The 23,541-nt window shown below is 52.8% G+C and overlaps 7 protein-coding genes across 7 annotated transcripts; 3 read left to right on the top strand and 4 right to left on the bottom strand.

Annotated features, from left to right (window-relative positions):
- Nucleotides 1–1,491: 1,491 nt before the first annotated feature.
- P168DRAFT_270464 (uncharacterized protein) lies at nucleotides 1,492–2,775 on the bottom strand (the record flags this gene model as incomplete). Its single annotated transcript, XM_024835213.1, has 1 exon — nucleotides 1,492–2,775. One exon carries the CDS (start codon nucleotides 2,773–2,775, stop codon nucleotides 1,492–1,494), a length of 1,284 nt encoding a protein of 427 aa, XP_024692450.1.
- Nucleotides 2,776–4,616: 1,841 nt separating this feature from the next.
- Nucleotides 4,617–5,795, bottom strand: P168DRAFT_238027 (GTP cyclohydrolase I; the record flags this gene model as incomplete). The annotated part of the gene is made up of 4 exons (XM_024833590.1): nucleotides 4,617–4,919; nucleotides 4,978–5,282; nucleotides 5,348–5,484; nucleotides 5,542–5,795. 4 exons carry the CDS (start codon nucleotides 5,793–5,795, stop codon nucleotides 4,617–4,619), a joined length of 999 nt encoding a protein of 332 aa, XP_024692449.1.
- Nucleotides 5,796–6,583: 788 nt separating this feature from the next.
- P168DRAFT_305168 (WD repeat RBAP46/RBAP48/MSI1 family protein) lies at nucleotides 6,584–8,555 on the bottom strand. The gene is made up of 6 exons (XM_024838904.1): nucleotides 8,384–8,555; nucleotides 8,265–8,327; nucleotides 8,097–8,202; nucleotides 7,583–8,044; nucleotides 7,045–7,530; nucleotides 6,584–6,968 (listed from the first exon to the last, which is right to left on the bottom strand). Exons 1-6 carry the CDS (start codon nucleotides 8,403–8,405, stop codon nucleotides 6,794–6,796), a joined length of 1,314 nt encoding a protein of 437 aa, XP_024692448.1. The 5' UTR covers nucleotides 8,406–8,555; the 3' UTR covers nucleotides 6,584–6,793.
- A 5,146-nt stretch (nucleotides 8,556–13,701) lies between these two features.
- On the top strand, nucleotides 13,702–14,944 carry P168DRAFT_270454 (uncharacterized protein; the record flags this gene model as incomplete). Its single annotated transcript, XM_024835212.1, has 4 exons — nucleotides 13,702–14,038; nucleotides 14,122–14,199; nucleotides 14,256–14,758; nucleotides 14,834–14,944. 4 exons carry the CDS (start codon nucleotides 13,702–13,704, stop codon nucleotides 14,879–14,881), a joined length of 966 nt encoding a protein of 321 aa, XP_024692447.1. The 3' UTR covers nucleotides 14,882–14,944.
- Nucleotides 14,945–15,186: 242 nt separating this feature from the next.
- P168DRAFT_270450 (snoRNA-binding rRNA-processing protein PWP2) lies at nucleotides 15,187–18,332 on the bottom strand. Its single transcript, XM_024835211.1, has 5 exons — nucleotides 18,293–18,332; nucleotides 18,128–18,240; nucleotides 17,539–18,034; nucleotides 17,220–17,467; nucleotides 15,187–17,170 (listed from the first exon to the last, which is right to left on the bottom strand). Exons 1-5 carry the CDS (start codon nucleotides 18,308–18,310, stop codon nucleotides 15,337–15,339), a joined length of 2,709 nt encoding a protein of 902 aa, XP_024692446.1. The 5' UTR covers nucleotides 18,311–18,332; the 3' UTR covers nucleotides 15,187–15,336.
- Nucleotides 18,333–18,686: 354 nt separating this feature from the next.
- aspC (septin CDC12) lies at nucleotides 18,687–20,699 on the top strand. The gene is made up of 7 exons (XM_024838903.1): nucleotides 18,687–18,932; nucleotides 18,999–19,012; nucleotides 19,080–19,122; nucleotides 19,179–19,341; nucleotides 19,402–19,712; nucleotides 19,772–20,280; nucleotides 20,330–20,699. The coding sequence occupies exons 1-7, from the start codon at nucleotides 18,888–18,890 to the stop codon at nucleotides 20,397–20,399; spliced, it is 1,155 nt and encodes a 384-aa protein (XP_024692445.1). The 5' UTR covers nucleotides 18,687–18,887; the 3' UTR covers nucleotides 20,400–20,699.
- A 299-nt stretch (nucleotides 20,700–20,998) lies between these two features.
- Nucleotides 20,999–22,226, top strand: P168DRAFT_319309 (WD40 repeat domain-containing protein; the record flags this gene model as incomplete). The annotated part of the gene is made up of 4 exons (XM_024840263.1): nucleotides 20,999–21,053; nucleotides 21,118–21,453; nucleotides 21,549–22,136; nucleotides 22,204–22,226. The coding sequence occupies 4 exons, from the start codon at nucleotides 20,999–21,001 to the stop codon at nucleotides 22,224–22,226; spliced, it is 1,002 nt and encodes a 333-aa protein (XP_024692444.1).
- Nucleotides 22,227–23,541: the final 1,315 nt, after the last annotated feature.

Here is a 23,541-nt window from a genome sequence, read left to right as displayed (position 1 = left end):
GGGCGCCCTTTTCTCGACTCGAGATCAGCTTTTCGCAGTGTTCACGATGTCGGGTAGCTGGAGTGTCTGGTAAGGCAACGTGCAGTTTTCCTTCTTGCCCGTGGAACTTCCGTTGCCTTTCTTTTAAAGTTCTCCCACTTGCTTCATACCCCCTTGCCGCCGTAAAATTGCATGTTCTTGTCATCCGTCATCGGACGAACAGCGCCCCTTTGCATCAGAAACAAGTAGACCTATCTACGGGAACCAGAAGCCGTGCTTGAATAAAAACACAAATCAAAGGATAGCCAAAGGCTGGAGGTCCAGGCATGCGGGGCCCACGGGAACAATATCCTGGCCCCGTCGGTCTCACCCATGAGCCCGCATCTCCTTTGGTAGCGCAGGATGTGCAGGGTCATATTTGGTCACCGTATCCTTGGGTGAGCTCCGAAAGCAACGACGTCAATAGTGTACGCTGGTTTCCAGTATCTCCGGGAAGCAGTCGCGGTTGAAGTGACAACGCGACGATTCCCCAAGAGATCTCCAATGGCCAGGGGATGAAACACGGAGTCCAGCAGTAGGACACCTTGTTTTACTCAACAATCATTCAAGCCTCGAGAAAAAAACAAGCATCGCAATCAATCAAAGTGCAGCAGCGAGGCTTTTCGCAAGCTTTCACACAGGCCGACCATATCACCTGCGGCGAGCATTCTAACGACCCACAATATTGCCGAGTGCGCCGAACCGATGGCCGATTATTTATCGAGCCATGACAGGTTTTGATCCTGGAGAGGGTTCCCCCAAAGGTTGGAATCTGCAAGGCGTACAAACCCCCATACTGCGAGTGTCGGCCAACAGACACCAGCGACTCAACAGCCGACCCCACAAAGATATTATTGTCGGTTAGTAGACAAAGTAAGTCTATTAATGCAAGATGCAGGTCCTTGTATAAATCCACCATCACTAAGTGTACCAAAGCTCCCAAGAATGTACCCCGTAGTCCAAGGGCGGTGGTGTCTGACGTGTGCACAAGTGGGCGGGTGGGGGATGTGAGGTCAATCAACTAGGCAGATTGAGTCTGGTGAGAACAAGTCGTGCGTGAGGCGGTCGCAAGGTGTCTGGACCAGATGGTTACAAATATAGCCGAGTAGAGATATATGGATTAGTGAAAATAACGAGGGGGAATAAAGGATGTTGAACAATATCCCAAAGCAGCCACGCCTCGCAACGACGGGTGGTTGTCGTTGGGTTTGGATGACCCCAAGTTCTGGGAGTTTCACTACAGGCGAAGTCGCTGTACGTGCACGTGACCCGGAAGGAAGGAAAGTATTCATATTAGTGCCTAAGGCATAAATGTAGTATCAACGCAATGTACATGTATGTGCAGTTCCTCAATTTCACAACAATCCATTAATAGCAAATTCCTTTATTTCCCCCGCCTGATGTTCAGTTTCTGAAAATCTCCTTAATCATACATACCGAGTGCACTCAGGGCCGCTAGTCTTTTGCCATGACCTAAACGTCCCTTTCTGCTGCCGCCCAGGACTGTTCCAGTATCACCCAGTCCATCCAATCTTCACCCGTGCCTCTAACTGCTTGACGCATTTCCTCGTCCCATGCAGCATCTCCGGAGTCAGGAGTAGTGTAGGGCTGTGTATTACCGAGAAGGAAAATGTCACGATACATAGTCTGCATATGCAGTCCTCTTCTGACCATTTCGCGCACAACGAGTTCGTCCGGGCGCTGCAGTATCTGTGCTCCGTCTGTTGGACGATATCCTTCGTACTGAAGCAGTCCCACCTGCTCAGAAGGCACGCCAAAAATATACACGCCGGGCTCGCGGTGCTCCAGAGTGTACTGCCAGCGGACGAAAGCGTCGACAACTTCAAACTGGTTCGTCAGCGCAGTGTTGGTGAGAACCCTCCACAGGAACATCAGACTGGGCTGGGCCATGACGAGACGCCGAAGCGCGCCGTTTGGCTTGTTATGCCGCCTTCTCAGACATATGTCGAGCTGGACGAGGAAGAACATCGCGAAGAACAAGTCGATGTCCTCCCACAGTCTTCGATTCTGGATTGTCCACGCGCGACGCCGGTTGTCGGGTATGTCCATGAGGAACCATAGCTTTTTGATGACCAGTGTACAGGGCGTTGGTAGCCTGAAGCCTTCTTGCTCCATCAAGTGGACGATGTCGTTCACGACTGCTTCCCTGTGGCGGACCATGGCCAGCCAGCGGAACGTGGGTATCGGATGCAATTGCATTCGTTGGTGAACATGGTTGTAGAACGGCAGAGCGAACTTTCCTGGGATGAAGAGCCAGTAGTAGCAGAGGAACGGGAATACGCGTGCAGATTGGGGAGCATTCAGCCGGGCGTGGCGGAGAGTAAACCTCTGGTAGTTTCTGTTGAACATGCTCTGGCACGATCTGGAGATGGAATACAGATTGACCAGATCCTGCACGTCCAGGTAGTCGGTGACCATCTGCGCCACGTCTAGGCATCGGCATAGAGCCTCTATCAAGTCGAACCCGTCGTGTGGAGCCTCGATGCGCTGACCAGTTCCACCTCCAGGTGCTGAAGGTCTGTGGCCAACAAAAGCTCCTTGTCTGTGCGGAGTCTGTTCATCCCCCTGGATCTGAGGCTGGTTCGTATGGCCAGTAGCCTGGCTCCTGAGCCTAAAGGGTATTTGCTCCTGGATGTAGCCATTGCCCGTTCCGGGCGCGGGGGGCTGAGTGGTAGTGGTATTTTCATCAGAACCATCCCAAGGGCCGCGTCTCACAATAACACCTGAGCTTAACATCTCCGATCTACGTGGACGACGGGATCCTGGGGATACGGGACGCCTAGGTGCCAAACCGCTATGACCCGACAGTGGTCTAGCCGCACCAAGTGGAAACTGATGGCCATATGCAGCAACCAATCCAGGAGCAACACCAACAGGTCTGTGCATTTGGCCTTGTGCCATCTGCGGCGGATGAAACACTCCGTTGAACCTCGCAGGCTGAATGTGTGGCGCCATGACTCCTCTATTCGAGACTTGCACAACGGACGGGGCATTCGGGTCGTTGACAAAGCCAGGCTGCTGGTACTGTGGAGCAGGGTAAGGATTCTGGCCCGTCATGGGAATCATGTGCTGGGGTGGAATACCGGCGAGGATCTGCTGTCTGATCAGGTAGGCCTGCAGTGCATTTGCGGGCGTCATCTGCACTCTCCTGGGTCCTGTGTCCCTCTGTGAGGGATTGGGGTTGGGATTTCGGGCCACGCTTGCACGAGTCTGCGCTCCAACAGAAGTGTCTATCGTAGGTCTGGTAGGGCGTGAGCGTGGTGGGCGCACCCCTTCTCCGTTTCCTGGAGGGTTGGTGCTTGTAGCCCTAGAGCTTGGCGCAGTAGCTTCTCCGTGGGACGCGGCGGGAGGACGCTCCTGGGTATTGTGAGATGCATTCTCCCTTGGGTCCTGCGAAAAGAGAAGCAGGGACTCTGCGGCGTCACGTTCTTCGTCTGGATCCATTTCGGTTCCAATCTGGGAGTTCCCAGACACGTTTGGTTGAAAATACCTATCAGGGATACTTTGACAAGGAACCCTCACTGGCAGCCAACAATGAGATGATGGAACTTTCTTTGTTTGCAAATGACGATGGCTTTGTTGCCCTTTTTGATGGAAGCGGGTTGTTGGAAGAGTGTGTCAGGTGAAGGATATGACTACAGGTACGTGTTTAAATAGGTGTGTGTGCTGCAACTAGACACTGTGCAATTACATAGGGAAAGGAATAAGAAGGTGACCGAGACGTGCAGTGAATGGATAGAAACATGGAGCCTAGAGCGAGTCACGGCCAAAGACGGACTGTTGGGGCTGTATTTCCTGCAGTGACTGTCTGTCGCTGTGACATTATATCAGTGACTGACCTACATATCTACGAAATAATACCATTGTTCGATTGCCTTGGCGAGGACGATGATTAGAGGACCCATACTGTGCAGCTAGTATATGACTACTTACAATGTTACTGCTTCGATGAATATACTTGTAGCAAATCACGGAATATGCATATATTAGTTGAAAGTATACACGAGTATGGTAAGTGATGTTGAGTATCCTTCACACCAATCCATCAGGGTTGGAAGTAAATTCGATGGACATCTGAAATAGAATCAAAGCCCAAAGTAAACAAAGAAAAAGTGAGTGTTGAAAAGGTCACCAGAGGGTATGCAAGTGCAGTATATAAATCCAAGTCGTCCACCACACCAGGCAAGTCCAAAAATTGGGCCCGCAACGACATTTCCCCTGCAGTATCCCTCTGTTGGATATTTGCCACATCTATCCATATCTTGCAAATTTCAACATAAATCACTGAACACAAACTGTGTCTGCATGATGGGTATGAAAAGCAGGGAGAGCCATATGAGTCATCGAATCTATACAGGTTGAGTCTGCACTCAACGAAGAAAACGGGGGGAAAGAAATAGAAAGCAAGAATAGAAAATAACAAAGCAGCCGCTCACATGGCCAGAGTAAATCCAAAACATCAAACGTCAGAACCTGTTGAAAGGTAACCACCGTAACTCCATCATATCATATGTTCCACCATCAAATAGGGGACGAAATGTATGCATCACACATCATAAGTTGAATAGGCTTAGCCATTATTTTCGGTGGAGAAGGGTCAAGAACTCTTCTCTGGTCTTTGCGCTGGAGCGCATGCACCCAAGCATACAGCTAGTAGTGGTAGTGCTGCTGGTCTTTTGCACACCGCGCATCACCATGCAGAGATGCGAGGACTCCATCACAACACCAACACCGAGCGGCTTCAATACGTCGGAAATGGCAAGGGCAACTTGTTTCGTCAAACGCTCTTGCACTTGGAGTCTCCTTGAGAACATCTCCGCCAGACGGGCCAATTTGGAGAGGCCCAGCACCCGTCGGTCAGGGATATACCCGATATGCATCTAAGAGATGCCATTAGCAATGAATTTGGTACCCGCCAAATGCGAATGTGTTGCTCACCTTCCCTGTGAAAGGAACCATATGGTGCTCGCATAGGGAGAACACTTCAATGTCCTTCACGATGACAAGCTCATCATGGTCCTCGTGGAAAACAGCCCCATTGACAAGGTCACGAACGTTCTCCTCGTAACCTTTGGTGAAGTAAAGCATAGCCTTGGCATATCTCTCGGGTGTCTCCCGCAGCCCTTCTCTTTCGGGATCCTCACCAACGCACTCCAGGATAGTTCTGACAGCTCCGGCCAACTTCTGAACACGGGTATCATATTCTTCCGGCGATGACTCCAGGCGCGCTCTCGTTCCGGGGCCTATTGGTCAAAAGAGTCAGGACATGAGACCGATTATGACGATAGCGAGACGGTATTCAACTTACACGGCCAGCTCAGACCATCGAAATCGATAGGAGGGAACAAGGTGTAGGGACTTAATGAGCGGCTGACGGCTGACGATGGTGTCACGTCGCGCCCCTCCTCTCTAGGCTCGCGGGCTTGTTCACTTGCGGTGGGGGGCCTGATAAACATTTAATATCAGCAAAAGTTCTCGGACCAAAGCATGCGATCAACGTACTGCACAGCACCTGCATTCTCAGCCACTTCCTCGACGATATTTGTCTGCTCGACCGCCGGGTGCGGTTCGACTCCCTCGAACTGGATGGGAATCTTCGGGGCAAAGGAAGAACGAATCGAGGAATTGAGAGACTCGCGCTCACGAGCATCACGAGAATTCATCGACGGATTCAGAGCCGATCCACCGTTCAGCAAACGAGACGGAATAGCCGACTTAGGCTTGGGGCCTGGGCGAGGAGGCGATTCGGAACCCATGATGGAGGGGTATCGGAGGGGTTAAGTAAGTAATAAAAATACAGGACAAGATGCGGGTATCAAAGTAAGGAATGTCCAGCGTCTGGGGTAGACAAAGAGTAATTATGAGAATTTCACGATGTCCAAAACATGACAGGACGATCGACGTAACGGTTCGAAATCTGGGGGCGAGGAATGTTGCGGATGGAGTTTTGGAAAAAAGTTCAACGGGGCAAAGCCGTGCTCAATAAGCCCCTCCGATACCGACGCCGATCGAGACTTTTCTCCGAACTGATCTCATCGTTTTCACCGCCTTGGCTTCTCCGCCACTCGTCCCCACTACAGTTCATGATGAATGGCTCGATCCTTAATAAGTAGATATATAAGTATAGTTAATTACTTAATTATGTAGAGAGACATACGATGCTACAGGGTATTTACCTAGTGTGACACCTTTGCTGAATACTAATATTGCTAAGTGCTACTCTGAGGTCAGTCGCATAGCGTCTGCCGCCAAGATATATCTCCACGATGCGCCATGCAAGTAACTCTGGGCTTGGGTCGATTGCTGCAGCGAACCGCAAGAATTCCACCCAAATGGGTCTAGCCCAGCTAGCAATAAATGTTGCATTTTGGATCGTGAAGAAAAGTGAGAAACACCAATTGCGTGGCGTGTCTAGTCAAGCTGTGGTGGCGGTTGTCCCCATGAATATATACTACCTACCTATTTCCCTACAGTAATCGGAGACTATTGCTAGGATTGTTATTGTCTTTAGTGCTATGTCTGATTTGCCCTATCTGATTGGTGCCGGGAATATATATTTGCCTTTGTGGTCGCAATTCATGGAGTAAATTCGCTGGCATCAACCTCCGAGCTGTACAGCAAAACGTCTACATCGACATAGGAAAAACCGTATTTTCTGGTATAGAAATCATTTTTGCAATACATTCATACAGTAAACAAGTCCAACCATGGCATATGCATCAAATCCTTCAACGCCTCTCCACCGAAGACTATCTTATGGCTCCAGCTCTTCGGTCGGCACGTCCTCCAAATCCTTACCGACAATCGCATCAGCGACCTTCCAGACCTGTAGAAGGTTGTCTTCAGCAGCCGAACAGAGGACCCACGGGTCATTAAGGTTCCAGGTGAAATCGGAGATCCGGTTGGTGTGGCCGCCGTGCATGAAGAGACTGTGTAGTGTTAGCGAATGAAGTCCACAGAAGAGACCGAAAGACGGGGGAAAGAAAAGAAGAAAGAAAGACATACAGCTCAGGTGGCCCATCCTGTGCATCCTCGGGGGTTTGCTCCTCGCCGGCCCGGCTGAGATCCCAGAACATGATCTTTCGATCGTAGCTTGCGCTTGCCAACACGGACTCCTCAAACGGATGCCACGAGATGGTTGTGACCGAGTCGCTATGGCCTTCAAGCGAGTGAAGCTTCGATTTGAGGTTGCGCAGGTCCCAGAGACCGATCGTTTTGTCCGCAGATCCGGTGGCCAGGACGGTTTCGGCAGCGGGATTGAAAGAGACCGAGTTGATGGCATCACGATGCTGGCCGTCCGCAACAGCCGCCGCACGGTTCGTCTCGGGCTCTCGGATGTCAAGAATTTGAAGGGTGATATCATCAGACACCGTGCCAATGAGAGAGGAGTGAAGAGGGTGGTATTGGACATCATTGACAATCGACGTGTGATGGGTGTAGGTTCTGGCGGGCTTGAGCGCTTTGTTGCCCTTCTGGAAGGTCGTCAAATCCCTAATGAAGTCAGTCAACCAAATCAACACGAGAAGTAACACTGAAAACCCACCAAAGGCGGACAGTCTTGTCCTCGCTACCAGTGACCAGATGTCCCGCAGAGTGAGGGCTCCAGCTCAGACCAAATCCTTCCTGCGTGTGACCGAGGAGCTCCATCTGAGGGTTGACAGTTCCACTGGGCAGGCTAGGGTGCTTCGAGCGGTCGAAAATCATCACTCGTCCATCGGTGCACATGGTGGCGATTACATTGGGGTTCTGTGGTTGGTATCGTGCCTTGTTCACCTCGCCCTTGTGATCGATCTTCTGCACAATGTTGAACTTGATCTCCATCGGAGCCTTCTTGGAGCTGCCACCATACCCTCCAATTTCCCCGCGTTCCTCATCGTAGTCATCGGGATTAGGGGCGCTCGGGTTCGGAAGCTGGACCTGGGCAATCTGCAAATAGTTGGGTGCATCGCTCGATGTGTGGGTGCCAATCAGCAGGCGATGTGTCGAATACGGCTTGTCCGGAATCCTACGCTGGTTAGTTTGCGCAACGACCACTACGCAGGGTAGAGTGGACAAACTCTTGCTTATCAGGCAGCCATTGTGTCGTCAGAGTCGGCCATTCTAACGCGGTGCTGAGGATCATGTCGTAAAGGAATGGTGCGTTTTTCTTCCATGTTTTGTACTCTGATCGGTCGGTCTTTAGTCTTCAATCCTGGACATATCATGGGACTCGTCGGCCTAAATACCTTCATTGATCACCTTCTCCTCTGTCCGCTCCTCCTCCTGCTCCTCCTGCTCCTCAATGAAACCTATATCCCATACAGATTAGAGTGTCTCCTGACAAGCGGTTGGAAGATGGTCGCACCGTCGTCATAAGGCTGGTCCATGATGTGGGTGTATTGTGTGATTGAGGGCGAATGCAATGAAAATCAAGGATATCTCCAAACAGAAGAAAGTCAATAAGTGAGAAACACAAGAAACCACCGACAGCAGCGAGGTTCTGAGTTTTGCGAGTCCAGCAAAGCAGAGCTACCAACAGCCACAAGCTCTCGCAGAAACGTCGCGCGACTTTGCCGGGCAGCGCGTTAATGAGCGCATATCCCACTAAGCCTGTTCGGGTAGGGTGGTCTTGGCACTTCGACATGGGGAGATGAGGCGAACGTGGAGTCATTCAACTCCCACTCATCTTTGCGGATTCAATCGGCGCTGTCGTCGCCCCAGACTTTACCTTCCTTCTCATCTCTCCTACTTGATTTGCTTGGATTACCCTTTCTTCCGCTTATATTTGGTTTTACACGCTTACCCACCTCTGTTTTTATTCTAAGAATTTTCGTTGCTTCGTCTACGGCCGGTTTATGAGTGTTGCCTCCGAGCTCCGATTCTTAGCGTTCTGACGAATACAACGACTGACTACGATCCCTCCATCTGTTACTCGTCTGATTTGAGTCCGGTTAGATTATTGTGCAGTCATCATGGGTGTTCCCAAATTCTTCCGCTGGCTGAGCGAGCGGTATCCCGCCATCTCGATGTTGATCGCGGAGAACCGGATACCGGAATTCGACAACCTATACCTTGATATGAACGGCATTATTCATAACTGCACGCACAAGGATAGCGACTCTCCTACGTTTCGAATGACGGAGGATAAGATGTTTATTGCTATTTTCAATTACATTGAGCATCTGTATGGAAAGATTAAGCCGAAGAAGCTGTTCTTCATGGCGGTGGATGGTGTTGCTCCTCGCGCCAAGATGAATCAACAACGTGCGCGGCGATTCCGGACGGCTTTGGATGCTGAGACAGCTCAGGAGAAGGCCATCAAACAAGGAATCGAGATGCCCAAAGAGGATGCTTTCGACAGCAATTGTATTACACCCGGTACGGAGTTCATGGCGAAGTTGACGGAGCAGTTGAAGTATTTCGTCAGCAAGAAGGTGTCGGAGGATAAAGATTGGCAGGGAGTGGAGATTGTATTGTCGGGCCATGAGGTCCCTGGTGAAGGTGAACACAAGATCATGGAATACATTCGGCGTTCGAAAGCACAGCCCGAATATCATGCGAATGTCCGCCACTGTCTCTACGGGCTTGATGCAGATCTGATCATGCTGGGGCTGCTGAGCCATGATCCCCATTTCTGTCTGCTGCGTGAAGAAGTGACCTTTGGTCGCCAAACGCAGAAGAAGCCGAAGGAGCTTGAACACCAGAACTTCTACCTTCTACATCTGAGCATGGTACGAGAATACTTGGGAATGGAGTTTCAGGATTTGGAAAAAGAGGGTGCTGTGGGATTCGACATGGAACGAGTTATTGATGACTTCATCTTGATGGCTTTCTTCGTTGGAAATGACTTTTTACCTAATCTGCCTAATCTGCATATCAACGAGGGCGCCCTGGCATTGATGTTCAAGATCTACAAGGACATTTTGCCGAAGATGGGCGGCTACATCAACGAAGGGGGAGAGATCCACATGGACCGACTAGGCACTCTCCTCGACGGTCTGAGCGATGTGGAATATCGCTTCTTTGAAGCTGAGTACTCAGATGCGGGCTGGATTAAAGCCAAGAAGAACGGCGCGGAAGGTTCCTCGGGAGCCCAGGAGAAGCCAAGGGGTCTTACTATCACACCACAGCAGAAGACCATGCTTAAGGACGTCAAGAAGTATGTTTTGAATCGACCTGAAAAGGCGGAACAGACAACCCCTCTTGACTTCCCACCTACTCTGGCCGCTCGTGACCGGAGGTTCGTGGAGCAGCTGGCAGACGATCTCCGGTTGCCATGGACCACTGTCCCGGATGAACACGGCGAGCGTTTTATTAGGCTGCAATACCCGGAGCGCGAAGGGGAGGACAGTGACGAGGAAGACGAGGAGGCTTCCATGGCCGTTCAACGTATTATCCGGAAGTATGAGAACGCCAAGATCGAGGAGTTGTCTGCAGAGGACGCGCAAAAGGCGGCGGAGAAGAAGTACCATGAAAAGTTCCAGGAGTGGAAGGACAAGTACTACGTCACCAAGTTTGGATGGGGACTGGATAACCACGAAGAAATGAGGAAGTTGACGGAGAATTATGTGCAAGGTCTGCAGTGGGTGCTCTACTATTACTACAGGGGCATTGCGTCCTGGCCGTGGTTCTTTGCCTATCATTATGCACCTATGATTTCTGGTCAGTATTGGCATCCTCTCCATTGTCATTGGAAAAGTTTTCGTTACTAACAGCGTGTAGACGTGAAGAAGGGTCTGAAAGCAGACACCAACTTCCAGCTGGGCCGTCCGTTCCGACCTTATGACCAACTGATGGGTGTGCTTCCCGATCGAAGCAAGAAAATCGTGCCAGTGGCATATCACGATTTGATGACGTCGCCAGAGTCCCCGATTGTCGACTTTTATCCTCGGGATTTTGAGTTAGATATGAACGGAAAGAAGATGGAGTGGGAAGCAGTTGTCAAAATCCCATTCATTGACGAACGCCGTTTGCTGGACGCCCTTGCCACGAGAGAACACCTTTTGACACCTGACGAAAAAGCGAGGAACGGATATGGCACAAGTTTGAAATTCACCTACTCTCCAGAGGTGCAGTACGTTTATCCTTCGTCTCTGCCGGGTGTTTTCCCCGATCTCCCGGCTTGTCACTGCGTGGAAAACATTTTCGATCTGCCCACCATGGATGGTCTGGAGCCGTACTCTGGGCTGGTCGATGGTGTTCAGCTCGGAGCCGCCGCGCTGGCTGGCTTCCCCAGCTTGAAGACTTTGCCACACTACGGCCACCTGGCCTTCCATGGTGTCTGCGTCTTCCAGCAGGAAAGCCGCAACGAAAGCATGGTGGTCACGATTCTTGAACCTGGAAACAGGTCAAGCAGCGAGCTGGCCAAGACGAAGCTGGGACAGCGAGTGTACGTCGGATATCCGTTCCTCCAGGAGGCTCTGGTTGTCCGTGTTTCAGACGAGCTTTTCGATTACACCTTGCCCGAAGGTGAACAGCACGTGGTTGCGACTCCTCATACTGAATTTCAAATTCAGCAGTGGAAGAAGAAGGCCGATAGGATTGAGGGTCAATACGGCAGGCGATTGGGCATGGTCATTGGTTCGGTGGAGTCGATGGTGCATGTCCAACCCCTCAAGGGATTGATCAAGACGGATGAAGGAGCTACAATGAAAGAGTTCATGGATATCCCCGGTCAAGAGCCTGACCACGCTCTGCAGTTGATTGTCGATGAAGTGATCAACCCTGACGAACGGTTCATTGAGCGTGAAGCTTTGCCGATCGAGGAAGAGTTCCCCGAGGGCTCTCGGGCCTTCTTCCTAGGCGAGTTTAACTACGGCAGGCCGGTGCATATCACCGGATATGAAGATGGCAAGGTGAATGGGTTGATTGCCTCTGTCAAGGGCCGGGAGCCTGAATTTGGCAGGGATCGTGCGAGAGAAGCCGAGCGTTTCTGCCCGTATATGCCGTCGTTTGCGATTGCACGGAACCTGCGACTGAACCCGCTGGTATTGGCCAAGATCACATCGTCCTTCTCCGTCGACATCGACGGATCGCGCGTCAACCTCGGTCTTAACCTGAAGTTCGAGGCTAAGAAGCAGAAGGTCCTTGGGTATTCCCGTCGCGGAGATTCCGGATGGGAGTTCAGCGCCAAGGCTGTCGAATTGCTACAGCAGTACATGATCAAGTTCCCCGAGTTCATTGCTGGCATCCAACGAAACCCTCAAAATGATCGCTATAAGCCCACGGACTTCTACCCGGAAGACGTTGCTCTTGCAAAGATGCAAGAAATTCGCGATTGGCTGAAGGCCATCGAATCCAAGAGCTTTGAAAGGGTCCCTCTCGATGCCGAGCAGCTGGATTCGGATCTCGTCAAATTAATCGAGCAAGATGCGGACGCACTGCATCACAACCAGCCGCCGATGCAGGCGAAGAAGATCCGGGGCGTTCCTCGCAGCGCTCTCCTTCGCCCTGCGGATGTCGAGCAGAGACTGGGTAACCAGAGCTTCAAGCTAGGGGACCGAGTGGTCTATGCCCAGGACTCCGGCAAAGTGCCCATCGCGACCCGCGGCACCGTGGTTGGACTCACCCGCACATCCCGAGCCGTCCTTCTCGACGTGGTGTTCGACGCTTCGTTCATGAGCGGTACTACGCTTGGCGACCGCTGTTCGCCCTTCCGCGGACAGACGGTTTTGGCGTCGTCCGTCCTCAACGTCTCATACCGCCAGCTGTTGGCCGGCACCCGCGCGGGGACTAACCAGCAACAAAGCCAACCCACCCCTCTGACGGTGAATGGCTACGGCGCACCTCTGGGGCCCGGTGGACAGGGCCAGCTGAGAGAGGCGTCCGCTCCTCCCCCATTGAACCACTCTTACCGTGGCGCCGTATCCGGCGGCGGCAACGGGCGCGGCAATTTCTCCCGGGGCCGTGGTGGACGCGGTGCTTTCAACGGAGTCGGTGCGCCGACAACCCTGCCTTTCCGTCCTCACCCCAATGGCGGAGACTCGCAGGGCAACGGCCAAGCCCGTGGTGGTCGCGGTCGGGGCGCCGGTAACGGTGGTCGTGGCCGTGCAGGCGGAAACCGCGGACGCGGCGGTTATGTCACTATCGACCAGAACCCGGATGTGGGTGTCGTCGACAACCCCAACTTCCGGCCTCAGAATTATAACCAGGTGCCGCCTCCCAAGGGCCTCGATCGAGGCAGGGGGCGAGGTCGAGGTGCCGGGCGTGGCGGACGCGGAGGTCGGGGACGAGGGGCTGCTGCGGCGAGTGGTTCCGCTGAGACCAGTGCCTGATACAGGCGGGTTTCTTCAAAGGCGATGATGTATTCCTCTTCCTCTTGTTATTCTAGGATCCCGGATTGTCAGCTGCTGGATGGGAAGGGTGGCATGGGTTCGCAGCATGACATGCGACTGTCTATATAGCAAGCTGTGTCATTCCAGTGGATAGAAATGAAACGGCCGCAATGGCGCTCGATGTATTGATCTTCTAGACGATTTGCCGTAGTAGGAACCACTCGGCTAGTAAGGTAATTCCCCGCATCAAGAACTGCGGAGATGGAAAGTAGCCGCTAAACCAGGACTTATAACCGGATTCTCTCCAGCAGACCAGCAGACAAGAATCACAATAGCTATCCCACTATCTACTTCTTCTTTCCATATAGTCCCCAGCATCTCCCAGAGTAACAAGTCCTAGCTATCCACCATGACCCAACCCCCAAAAACCATACCCACCTTCAACAACCTCACCCTCGACCCCACCGGACCCCCAGGCAACACTTGGGGCCTCTGGGGCCCCGACAACGACCTAGGAATGCTCAACCTGCTAACCCCAGAACTGGTGCAGCGGACAGCAGCCGAGGAGATCCGCACGGGGGTGCGGTTCTCGCTCGACCTCCCGCTGGATCGACTGAAGCATCCTAGCTATGGCAGGGAGCCGTTCGCGCAGCGGATGATCAATAAGGCGCCGAGGGTGGTGAATGATGATGTGTTGACTTTTAATACGCAGGCGGGGAGTCAGTGGGATGGGTTTAGGCATTATGGTATCTATTTTTCTTTCTCTTTTTTTTTACTGGGTGGTTGGTTGTGTAGTTGGGATATTGCTGATAGGATGTGACTGATATAGGAGATCAGAAAATGGGCTGTTTCTTCAACGGTCACAAACAGGAAGACCTGACGCTGTCTCCCGTGATAGGGATAGACTGTACGCCCCTCGTCCCTCTACCAGAAGAAAAAGAAAATCATCTAATAGACGTCCAGCATGGGTCCAAAAAGGCGGCATAATCGGCCGCGGCATCCTCCTCGACTACGCAACCTACGCCCACAAGAACAACATCCCCCTAACCCCCTTCACAACATCCCCAATCCGCCTGCACCACCTCCAACAAATCCTCTCCGAAACCAACACCACCCCCCGCCCCGGCGACATCCTCCTCATCCGCACCGGCTTCAAAGCAGCCTACGACGCCCTCACCCCCGACCAAGAGCGTGCCCTCGCCGCCCGCCCCTCCCCCGACTTCTTCGGCGTCGAAAACGGCGAGCCCACGCTGCGCTGGCTGTGGGAGAACCAGTTTGCCGCGATCGCGAGCGATGCGCCCAGCTTTGAGCCCAGTCCGATTCTGCCGCGGGAGTACACGCTGCATGCGTGGTGTTTGGCCGGGTGGGGGATGCCGATTGGGGAGTATTTTGATTTGGAGGGCGTGAGTGAGTATTGTAGACAGACTGGACGGTGGAGTTGTTTTTTGGCGAGTGTGCCGTTGAAGGTTCGTCTTTCTTGCTCCTTCTCTTGGTCTTGATTTGGGGAGGTTGGTGGAATGGTTGTATTGACTATGTTGTAGGTGCCTGGTGGTGTGGCGAGTCCACCTAATGCGGTGGCTATCTTCTAGGGTTTGTGGTGTTTTGCTGTTTAGGGTGGTATGGGTACTTTAGTTGGAGGAGTCAGTATTGCAGTCAAGTTGAGGTCTGGATCGAGTATTGTTGTACGGTACTGCCACTTTATAAGCTTGATAATGGAAGCTGCCAGGCAGACAGCAGACATGTAGCGCAAATCCAATGCAGTCTACGAGATATGCAGCAAGCAAAAAAGTACTAGTGACCCAAGCGTGAGATCTGTGTAGTCGACTACATTACATACTTGCGTAAAAAAAGAAAACAATAGACAAAGAAGTATACACGTTTTATTTACCAAGCAGCACAGGACCCAAACTTTTGATGTCCCCTTTATCATATAAATCCAGGTAGGTATCCCACAAGTTCAACGCCAGACGCAGATGCAAAATCTAGGGAAGACGGCACACACATGAATAATACAAAAGAAAGAAAGAAAAAAAAATCAGGTAGTTTATTCCAGACCCATCCATTCACCATCTCCCTCTCCCTCCTCTGCATCATCCTCAACCATGGCCTCGTCCTTTCCACCGTTGACCTCAAGCTCGATGGCTTTCAGCGTCACCGGGGTCTCCTTCTTGTTGAGGGCGGGGCGCGAGAGGAGGTAGGTGAGGTCGTAGACGTTCTTCTCGGCTAGGCGCTTGAGGTTCTCGCGGATGTCGTCGACCGCGCGCTGCACGGCGCGGAGCTCCGTGGCGAAGGTGCCTGCGTTGTCTTTGAAGTAGCGGCCGTGGTTGCTGAATAGGGCTTCGATCCAGAGCAAGTTGAACTCGAGATGGGGGGTCTCCTCGGCGGCGTGTGCGACGAACCGGAGCAGACGGGGGAGGTAGACCGTGGGGACGGCACGGACCACGAGCTGGATGTCTGATGGCGGGATGGCCTGGTGGACGACGGACATCAGCTGAGCCTCGTTCAGCCGGAAGGCCATGATGAGGGCTTTTAAGAAGCTGTTGTCTTCGTCGACCTCGCCCGACGCACGGGCCGCCTTCGCTGCCTCCAGGGTGGCCACGATGGTCGAGGGAGTGATGTCGATGTCGAGATCGAAGGGATCGAACACGAATTGCGTGTCGAGGCTGTAGACGAGAAGTCCCTCGGTGGAGGCGGCGCAGAAGGCCTGTCCGGCCGGGGAGAAGTCCACGGATGTAACCCGCACTTCGGGGCGGGTGGTGCGTGCCCCGGCGTCTCCACGCTTGGCGCCTGGGAGGCTGCGGTCGATGCGATCTTCGTGGTCCGATGCCTCGCCGGTCTCGTCGATGAGAGCCCGCGCGCCTGCCTCCGTGAGGTCGCGGCTGTTGAGGATCTCCTGAGTGCCGTCGATCGAGGTGTTGACAGACACGGTGAACTTCTTGACCAGCGAGCCGGTCCGCACGTCGTACAGACAGATGTATTTGCTGTTGCCTGCTGCCAGGACGCAGCTGCCATCTGCGCTGTATGTGACGCAAGTGAAGGACTTGGTCCCGGCGGCGTTGGCGGCCGTCTGGCGATCGGTGACCTTGCGGCCACCCGAGATGTCACGACGACCGTCCAGTCCGCCTTGCTGGACCGCATCCTCCACGGACCAGAAGGTGAGCTGGCCATCGAGCGAGGACGCCGCGACCTGCTTTCCATCGGGCCGGAAAGCGACACTCAAGATATCGGACGTGAGGATCAGAGGTTCGCTGGTCTGAGATCGCCCGAAGATGCTCCACAGCCGAACAGTTCGGTCCCAACTGCCGCTGACCAGATGGCTTCCGTCGGCAGAAAACGCGAGGGCCGAAACGGGGCCCTCGTGGCCAGACAACTGATCCAGCAACTGGCCCGTTTGCACCGACCAGATATGGATGTCGAAGGAATCCGGGGATCCAGCACAGATTACCTCCCCGCTGGGGTCGACTGCCAGGGAGGAGAAGGATAAGCGGGACGGCGCGGTGAAGGTTCGGAAATTGCGATACCGGACCAGATCCCAAGCTCGGATAGACCCGTCCAACGACGCAGTAAACAGGACGTTGCCTTTCTTGGAAAATTCACAGGCCGTCACCCCGCTCGTATGCTCCGTAAAGGTCACAATACAGAAGCCGGACTTGACATCCCACAGCTTGATCTTGCCGTCGTCTGCCGCAGTCACGATCCTCTGTCCGTCCGGCGTGTACACGAGAGAATTCAGCGAGTCCAAGTGGCCTTGCTGTTTCAAGATATAGGACTCCGATTGCCACTCCCAGACCAGCAACTGGCCGTGTTTCGAGGAGCCGAACGCCAGCCACTCGCCGGACTTGTTGATGGTGACATTGTCGATATTACTCTGGGAGACACTGTATGATATGAGCGTTGGTCGGAGGAAGGATATTTTGCTTGGTTTACCTCAATTGGTGGATCATGTTGAATTCTGGCAGATCGTAGATCCCAAACAGACCGTTCGAGAACCCTACGATCAAAAGACCGGTGGGAGCGTGGAACGCAGCGCAGTTGACCCTGGCGTCGTTTTGCATGAAGTAGTCCTTCTTGACGATCCTCCACCGCTCGTCGGTGATATCCTCCATCGTGTCTGGGTCTTTCTTGGTCACGTACTCCCAGCGGAAGAGAGCGCCATCCTGGCTGACTGTGTAGATCTACAACGACGTTAGTGACGATGTCGAACAAAAGGCTTTAGTGGCCCAATCTAGGCCGGACGGAGACTTACGGATTCCTGGTCCGCCGAGAAATAAGCGGCCTTGACACCCTGGCGGTGTCCCGCCAGAGTCGTCGGCTCAAAACCATCCTCCGGGTCCAAACTCCATACGCGCGCAGTCAAATCCTTGGCGGCCGTCAGAAGGAAGCGGGAGTCGCTCGACCACTCAATGCTCTGGATAGCGTCGAAATGCCCGGCCAGATCGCGGTGCAGAACGAACGGCGCGAACTCGAGTTCTCCATTGTTGTCCGCGCCGGGGGTCTGCGGCGTATGCCACAGCTGCAGACGTCGCCCCACTCCGACGGCGAAATGACGGCCAGAGGGCGAGAATTTGAGGGCGGAGACGCGGCCTTTGAAGGTGAAGTGATGGATGACGACTCGGCGGGGGAAGTTGGTCAGAATCGCGCGACCATTCTCGTCCACGGTCAACAAGAGGTTTCCTCGGGGCGAAAGATCTAGACGATCGATATTGGTGCGATGCGCAAAGGGAAGGGTATAGGAGGTATTGCTGTGCGGGGAAGCCGATTAGTACATGCATGATCTTCCATTCATTCCGGATTGATATCCGTCTGACTCCTCCCCTGTAGCTCATGAAACATACTTGACTAGGTCAAACACCGAGACCCGGTTGCCCACGGGCGAGAGCAAGCAAGTGCCATCGGGGGTAAAGAGAATATTCCCTTTGCGATAGACGGTACCCAGAAGGTTGGAAAACTGCGACTGTCAGTGGGGAACCCAACTATACATAAGGATGTCCAGAACTGACCTTGAAATCCGTCTTCATGATCACCAGCACCGGACAAAACCAGCAAAAGCAATCGATATCAAACGGTCCTTCAATTCCAAGCCGTCGCGTTTTCCAGAAAAAAAATCACGATAAGGTGGAGCGGAGAGTTAATCCGCTCCGAGATCAGCCTCTGCTGATATAATCTGTTTGCACCGTTTGTTCTGTGCACACCTCAGGCTCCGTCTCCACTCCCCGTCGATTCAGGGGCAATTCGACCCAAACTTGGCCAAATCCATTGGATTCAGACCGATCCAGTAAGGTAAACTAAGGTTGGGAAAAGAAAGTGAGCTCCTGCTGTGTTACGCTCCCGTCCTGCTAGACCCAATTCCTATCGCACGAGGTGAGTGCCCAGGGAAACCGCGAACTTGGTCGTTTTGTCTTCCCTTCCTGCTACTGCCTCCCTTTCCATCTTCTCCTCCCCTCTCTTCTCCACGCTTCTCTGCCAATCTCCATTTTTGATATCATCTTCCCCCTTAATTAATTGTTGGTCTTTGCCAGGGTTGTCGCTTTTGTTTTTCTTCGATTTTAATATTTAATTCATTCGATTTCGTGTCCGATTGACCCCTTTACAACAATGGCCTCCACTACCGAGACGGCTTCCCCTATCGGCATTGCCAACGTAAGTAGATCTCGATCTCGATCTTTTGTCGGGGATGTATCGAATACTGACTGATCTTCGCAATAGCTTCCCAACCAGCGGTATGTGGATTTGATAAGGAGGGATGGTGATGGAAGAAATCAGGCGATACTAACCCGACACCGACAGACACAAGATCGTCGCTAAACGGGGCGCGGCCTTCACTGTGATGGTTGGTTTTGCGAGAAACGATGCATTGGGTGTGGGTGATACTGACTGGTAGTGTAGGTTGCTGGAGAGTCGGGTCTGGGAAAAACCACGTTTATCAACACACTGTTTTCGACCACCATCAAGAACTACGCCGACCACAAGCGCCGTCACCAGAAGCAGGTTGACCGTACCGTCGAGATTGAGATCACCAAGGCTGAGCTGGAGGAGAAGTTCTTCAAAGGTTGATACCGGGTCTGCCGACGCGCTGGACGATCGATCGCTAACCGCGTGCTCTATCTAGTCCGTCTGACTGTGATTGATACCCCCGGATTCGGAGACTATGTCAACAACCGCGATTCGTGGCAACCCATCATCGAATTCCTTGACGATCAGCATGAATCCTATATGCTGCAGGAGCAGCAGCCCCGCCGCTCGGACAAGATCGATATGCGAGTCCACGCCTGCCTGTACTTCATTCGCCCCACCGGTCACACCCTGAAGCCGCTGGACATCGAGGTCATGAAGCGCCTGAGCTCTCGCGTCAACCTCATCCCCGTCATCGCCAAGGCCGACACGCTCAGCCCCGCTGACCTGACCCGCTACAAGCAAAGGGTGAGTCAACCGGACTGCCACCGGTCCGTTGTCCGCGACTAACTTGCGACGTTGTTTAGGTCCAAGCCGTTATCGAAGCCCAGGGCATCAAGATCTACACCCCTCCGATCGAGGAGGACGATGAGCACGCCGCCACCCACGCCCGCAGCCTCATGGCCGCCATGCCGTTCGCCGTGATCGGATCCGAGAAGGATGTGAAGACCCAGGACAACCGCGTCGTCAAGGGCCGTCAATATGCCTGGGGTGTCGCGGAGGTGGAGAACGAGGACCACTGCGATTTCAAGAAGCTGCGCTCGATCCTGGTCCGCACCCACATGCTGGACCTGATCCACACCACCGAGGAGCAGCACTACGAGGCCTACCGCGCACAGCAGATGGAGACGAGGAAATTCGGCGAGGCGCGCCCCCGGAAGTTGGACAACCCCAAGTTCAAGGAGGAGGAGGAGACTCTGCGCAAGCGATTCACCGAGCAGGTCAAGGTCGAGGAGCAGCGCTTCCGACAGTGGGAGCAGAAGCTCATTGCCGAGCGGGACCGCCTCAACAAGGATCTGGAGGCCACCCATGCTGCGTATGTTCCCCCGTTTTCATAGTGAGTTGAGGTTTACTGACCAAACCAGGATCAAATCGATCGAGCAGGAGATCGAGGGCCTGCAGGGCTCGTCGACCCGCAGCCATGGACGCCGTTAAGTTCACGGTGCCCTCTTGGGCTCCGTGCGAACTGGTGGAAAAAGCAGCATTGTGCCTTCGCGATTAGTATTGCCTACTTGACTACCCCTTGACTTCTTTTGTGGTTATTTTTCTTTTCCTTTTCTTTTTTTTTTTGTTTTTCGGTTTCTTGCGACTCGGACAAGGCCACCCACTCGGACTCGGTGGGGGTTCGTGATTGATTTGAAGTACCTGATGGTGACTAGCGCTGGTTTGTCTTCTGATAATAACCGACTGTATTCCGTAGCATATCAATACAGATTTAATGTTGTTTATTTGCAGTAAATTTTGGATATATTGTATGAAAGCCAGTAACTGTATATGAGCCAGTATTTGTATATCAACCAGTATGTTGTCTAGACCGTTGTGGAAACTACGGAGTCGATGGAGATGCGATCTAGATACCTTAGATAGGGTTTGGAGCTCCATCCGGTGGGGCCTCGGCGGTGAGCTTCATCTCATTTTCAGTTGATCTCCCAGTTCGTCTCCCCATAGCTCCGTGCTCCGTACTCCATATCTCAATCACAACACAAGCAATCAATCTTTTATTATATCGTGAAACATAAGTTATATCTCCACAAATGCCAGCAAAACAATTCCCCACCCAATTAGCCCACACCCTCAAAACACACCATGGTAAGTCAAGTCCGAGCCAGCACCACCCCTCACTCAACCACCCAACCTCTCTAACCTAACCTAGGCCCGGTCAACACCGTCACATTCTCCAGCATAACAGGCAGCTACGTCCTAACCGGCTCCTCCGACCGCACGATCCACCTATCGCGCGCGATCCCCGACAACGCGCGCGCGCCAACGGTCACCACGACCCCGATCCAGAAATACGAGGCGCACGGGTACTCGGTGCTGGACGTGGCTGTCACGGCGGACAACGCGCAGTTTGCGAGTGTGGGCGGCGATCGGCAGGTGTTTTTGTGGGATGTTGAGCAGGGCGCGACGGTGAGGAGGTGGGGTGGGCATGCGGCGAGGGTGGAGGCTGTGCAGTTTGCGGGAGAGGGGGATTCAGTGGTTGTTTCTGGTGGGTTCTTCCTTTTCTTGTGGTGTGCAAGAGGGGAAGATGGATGGTCCTATTGTATCTGGGTATGTGGGTTATGCTAATCAATTGTTGTACAGGCAGCGCAGACACGACGATCAACCTCTGGGACACACGGTCCAACGCACACAAACCGATCCAAACACTCAGCGACGCGGGCGACACCGTCTCCTCGCTACACACACACATGGCGTCATACTCGATCGCCAGCGGGAGCTATGACGGACGCGCGCGCATCTACGACGTCCGCACAGGCCACGCGACCGTCGATGTCCTCGGCCAACCCGTTACCAGCGTGCGGTGCTCCACAGATGGAAACGCCCTGCTTGTGTCGACGCTGGATAGTCGCATCCGTGTGCTGGACCGGTCAGACGGGAAGTTGTTGAAGGCTGTGGGGGGGAGGACGGGTGCGACGAAGGAGGAAGAGGGGGGAGAGGAGCCTGAGTACCGCAATACTGAGATGCGAATGCGGACTGTGTTTGCGCAGGGGGATGCGGTCGTGCTGAGTGGCAGTGAGGGGACGGCTAAGCAGCAGGCGCATGTGTTTGCTTGGGATGTGGTTAGTGGGGAGGTCGTTGCTTGCTTGCCTGCTGGGGAGGGAGTTAAGGCTGTGGGGTGTGTGGCGTGGAATGAGAGGGGGGGATGTTGGGCTGGGGGGTGTTCTGATGGTACTTTCCTTTTTCTTTCCTTCTCATTGCTCCTGTCCTCGGGCAGCATACTGACTACGAGCTACAGGAACGGTCAAAGTTTATCGCTAGATGGATGACATCTACCATACTGCACTATACCAACGCCGTCCAACAAGACCAGACTAGCAAGTCTGACCATGTGGACGAACATGCGTTGCTCAGGCCCTCCAGCAAGATCGAACTCTATTTGAGTCTAGTCAGGCCAGCAACTGGCCAATCCAACTGGCCAATCCAGCATGTACGCATGCAGAGAGGACACGACACTATCACGGAACCATCCGATCCAATCTGCTGCTCTTCCTAGCTAGTCTAGGTATCTAGCCGATGGCGCGAACCGAATACTGTCATTCAACATGAGCATAGCCAAGTGATACGAACATGACGAACCCATGAAGAACAGACCTAGACCTGTCTTACAATTAACTTTATCTATAGATAGACTGCATGAACTGTCTAAAACAAGAAAAAAGTGATCAGAAATCAAGTCCCTCCGATGACTACCGATGATGATGACAACCACAACCAAACTCCAGCAGAAACAGACGAACCGTGCACGTCTCATGACACTAGCCATATACTCTTTTTGTTCTTCCACAGACTGTTTTGGTTCATCATGCAAGATGATAACGCCATTTATTCTGTCAGAGGGGAATAAAGAGATTATTCTACTGGTAGTTTCTTACACTTGATCTACCTGATGCACGCACGGGCATACCTTGGTATGGGTCATCCGTGAGGAATACTTAGATTTTCTCTATTTTGTTTCAAAGTTGCTTTCCCCGTGCTTAGCCATCTGAACGGCCCTGGAAAATCTTGGAATCCAGTCAAGACTACACACCATGCTAGGATAATAGATAGTATGTATGATGGTGAAATCTTATTTCGTGTAGCCAGTAGGGCACTCCATAGGGAACGATAAACCCGCACTGGGACTCTAGCCATGGTAGATGTACATACATACACCTGATATAAGTTTTCATTCGTGATAATTCCTTAAGTAGTCTCTTGAATCCAGAGTCATGAGCGGAGCTAAACTTGACCATATTACTATGATTAGCATGAACACTAATGGAGGTATAACCTTCAAGAGTAGCTGATTCTTTGGAAACAATCTTCCCAGCTATAGGCGAAACCAACTCTTCATAAAAGCATATGATCTTGAGATGTCGACCATTCTCTCGTTTTTCACGAGTTATTGACCGAAAGTCAGCTTGAATAGTTTCAAGAAGCTGGTCGTCTGTCCCTAGTATTTCTAATAAAGATATACTAGATTTTATAGGAACAAGGGCCCCAGCGGTCCAGGTACTGTTTCGATCCCCAGCCAAGCCATGAACAAAACATATGTCGACCATGGCGTCGACACAGTCGTGCCAAACTTTGATGC

Source organism: Aspergillus campestris, assembly GCF_002847485.1.
Source record: "Aspergillus campestris IBT 28561 chromosome Unknown P168scaffold_7, whole genome shotgun sequence".
Classification (NCBI taxonomy): Eukaryota; Fungi; Ascomycota; class Eurotiomycetes; order Eurotiales; family Aspergillaceae; genus Aspergillus; species Aspergillus campestris.
Note: the sequence above shows the minus strand (reverse complement) of the source record. Positions and strands in the feature narration are given on the sequence as shown.

Excerpts from the sequence above, each read along its gene's own strand:
- P168DRAFT_305168 (XM_024838904.1), bottom strand. The coding sequence starts at position 8,405 with ATGGACCAGCCTTATGACGACG. Across the intron at positions 8,203-8,264 it reads GGAGAAGGTGATCAATGAAG|AGTACAAAACATGGAAGAAA; the intron begins GTATTTAGGCCG and ends CCGACCGATCAG. Across the intron at positions 8,045-8,096 it reads TGGCTGCCTGATAAGCAAGA|GATTCCGGACAAGCCGTATT; the intron begins GTTTGTCCACTC and ends TAACCAGCGTAG.
- P168DRAFT_270450 (XM_024835211.1), bottom strand. Across the intron at positions 18,035-18,127 it reads TCGGTGTTTGACCTAGTCAA|CAATACCTCCTATACCCTTC; the intron begins GTATGTTTCATG and ends TTCCCCGCACAG. Across the intron at positions 17,171-17,219 it reads AACATGATCCACCAATTGAG|TGTCTCCCAGAGTAATATCG; the intron begins GTAAACCAAGCA and ends CATATCATACAG.
- aspC (XM_024838903.1), top strand. The coding sequence starts at position 18,888 with ATGGCCTCCACTACCGAGACGGCTTCCCCTATCGGCATTGCCAAC. Across the intron at positions 19,123-19,178 it reads GCGCGGCCTTCACTGTGATG|GTTGCTGGAGAGTCGGGTCT; the intron begins GTTGGTTTTGCG and ends CTGGTAGTGTAG. Across the intron at positions 19,713-19,771 it reads TGACCCGCTACAAGCAAAGG|GTCCAAGCCGTTATCGAAGC; the intron begins GTGAGTCAACCG and ends GACGTTGTTTAG.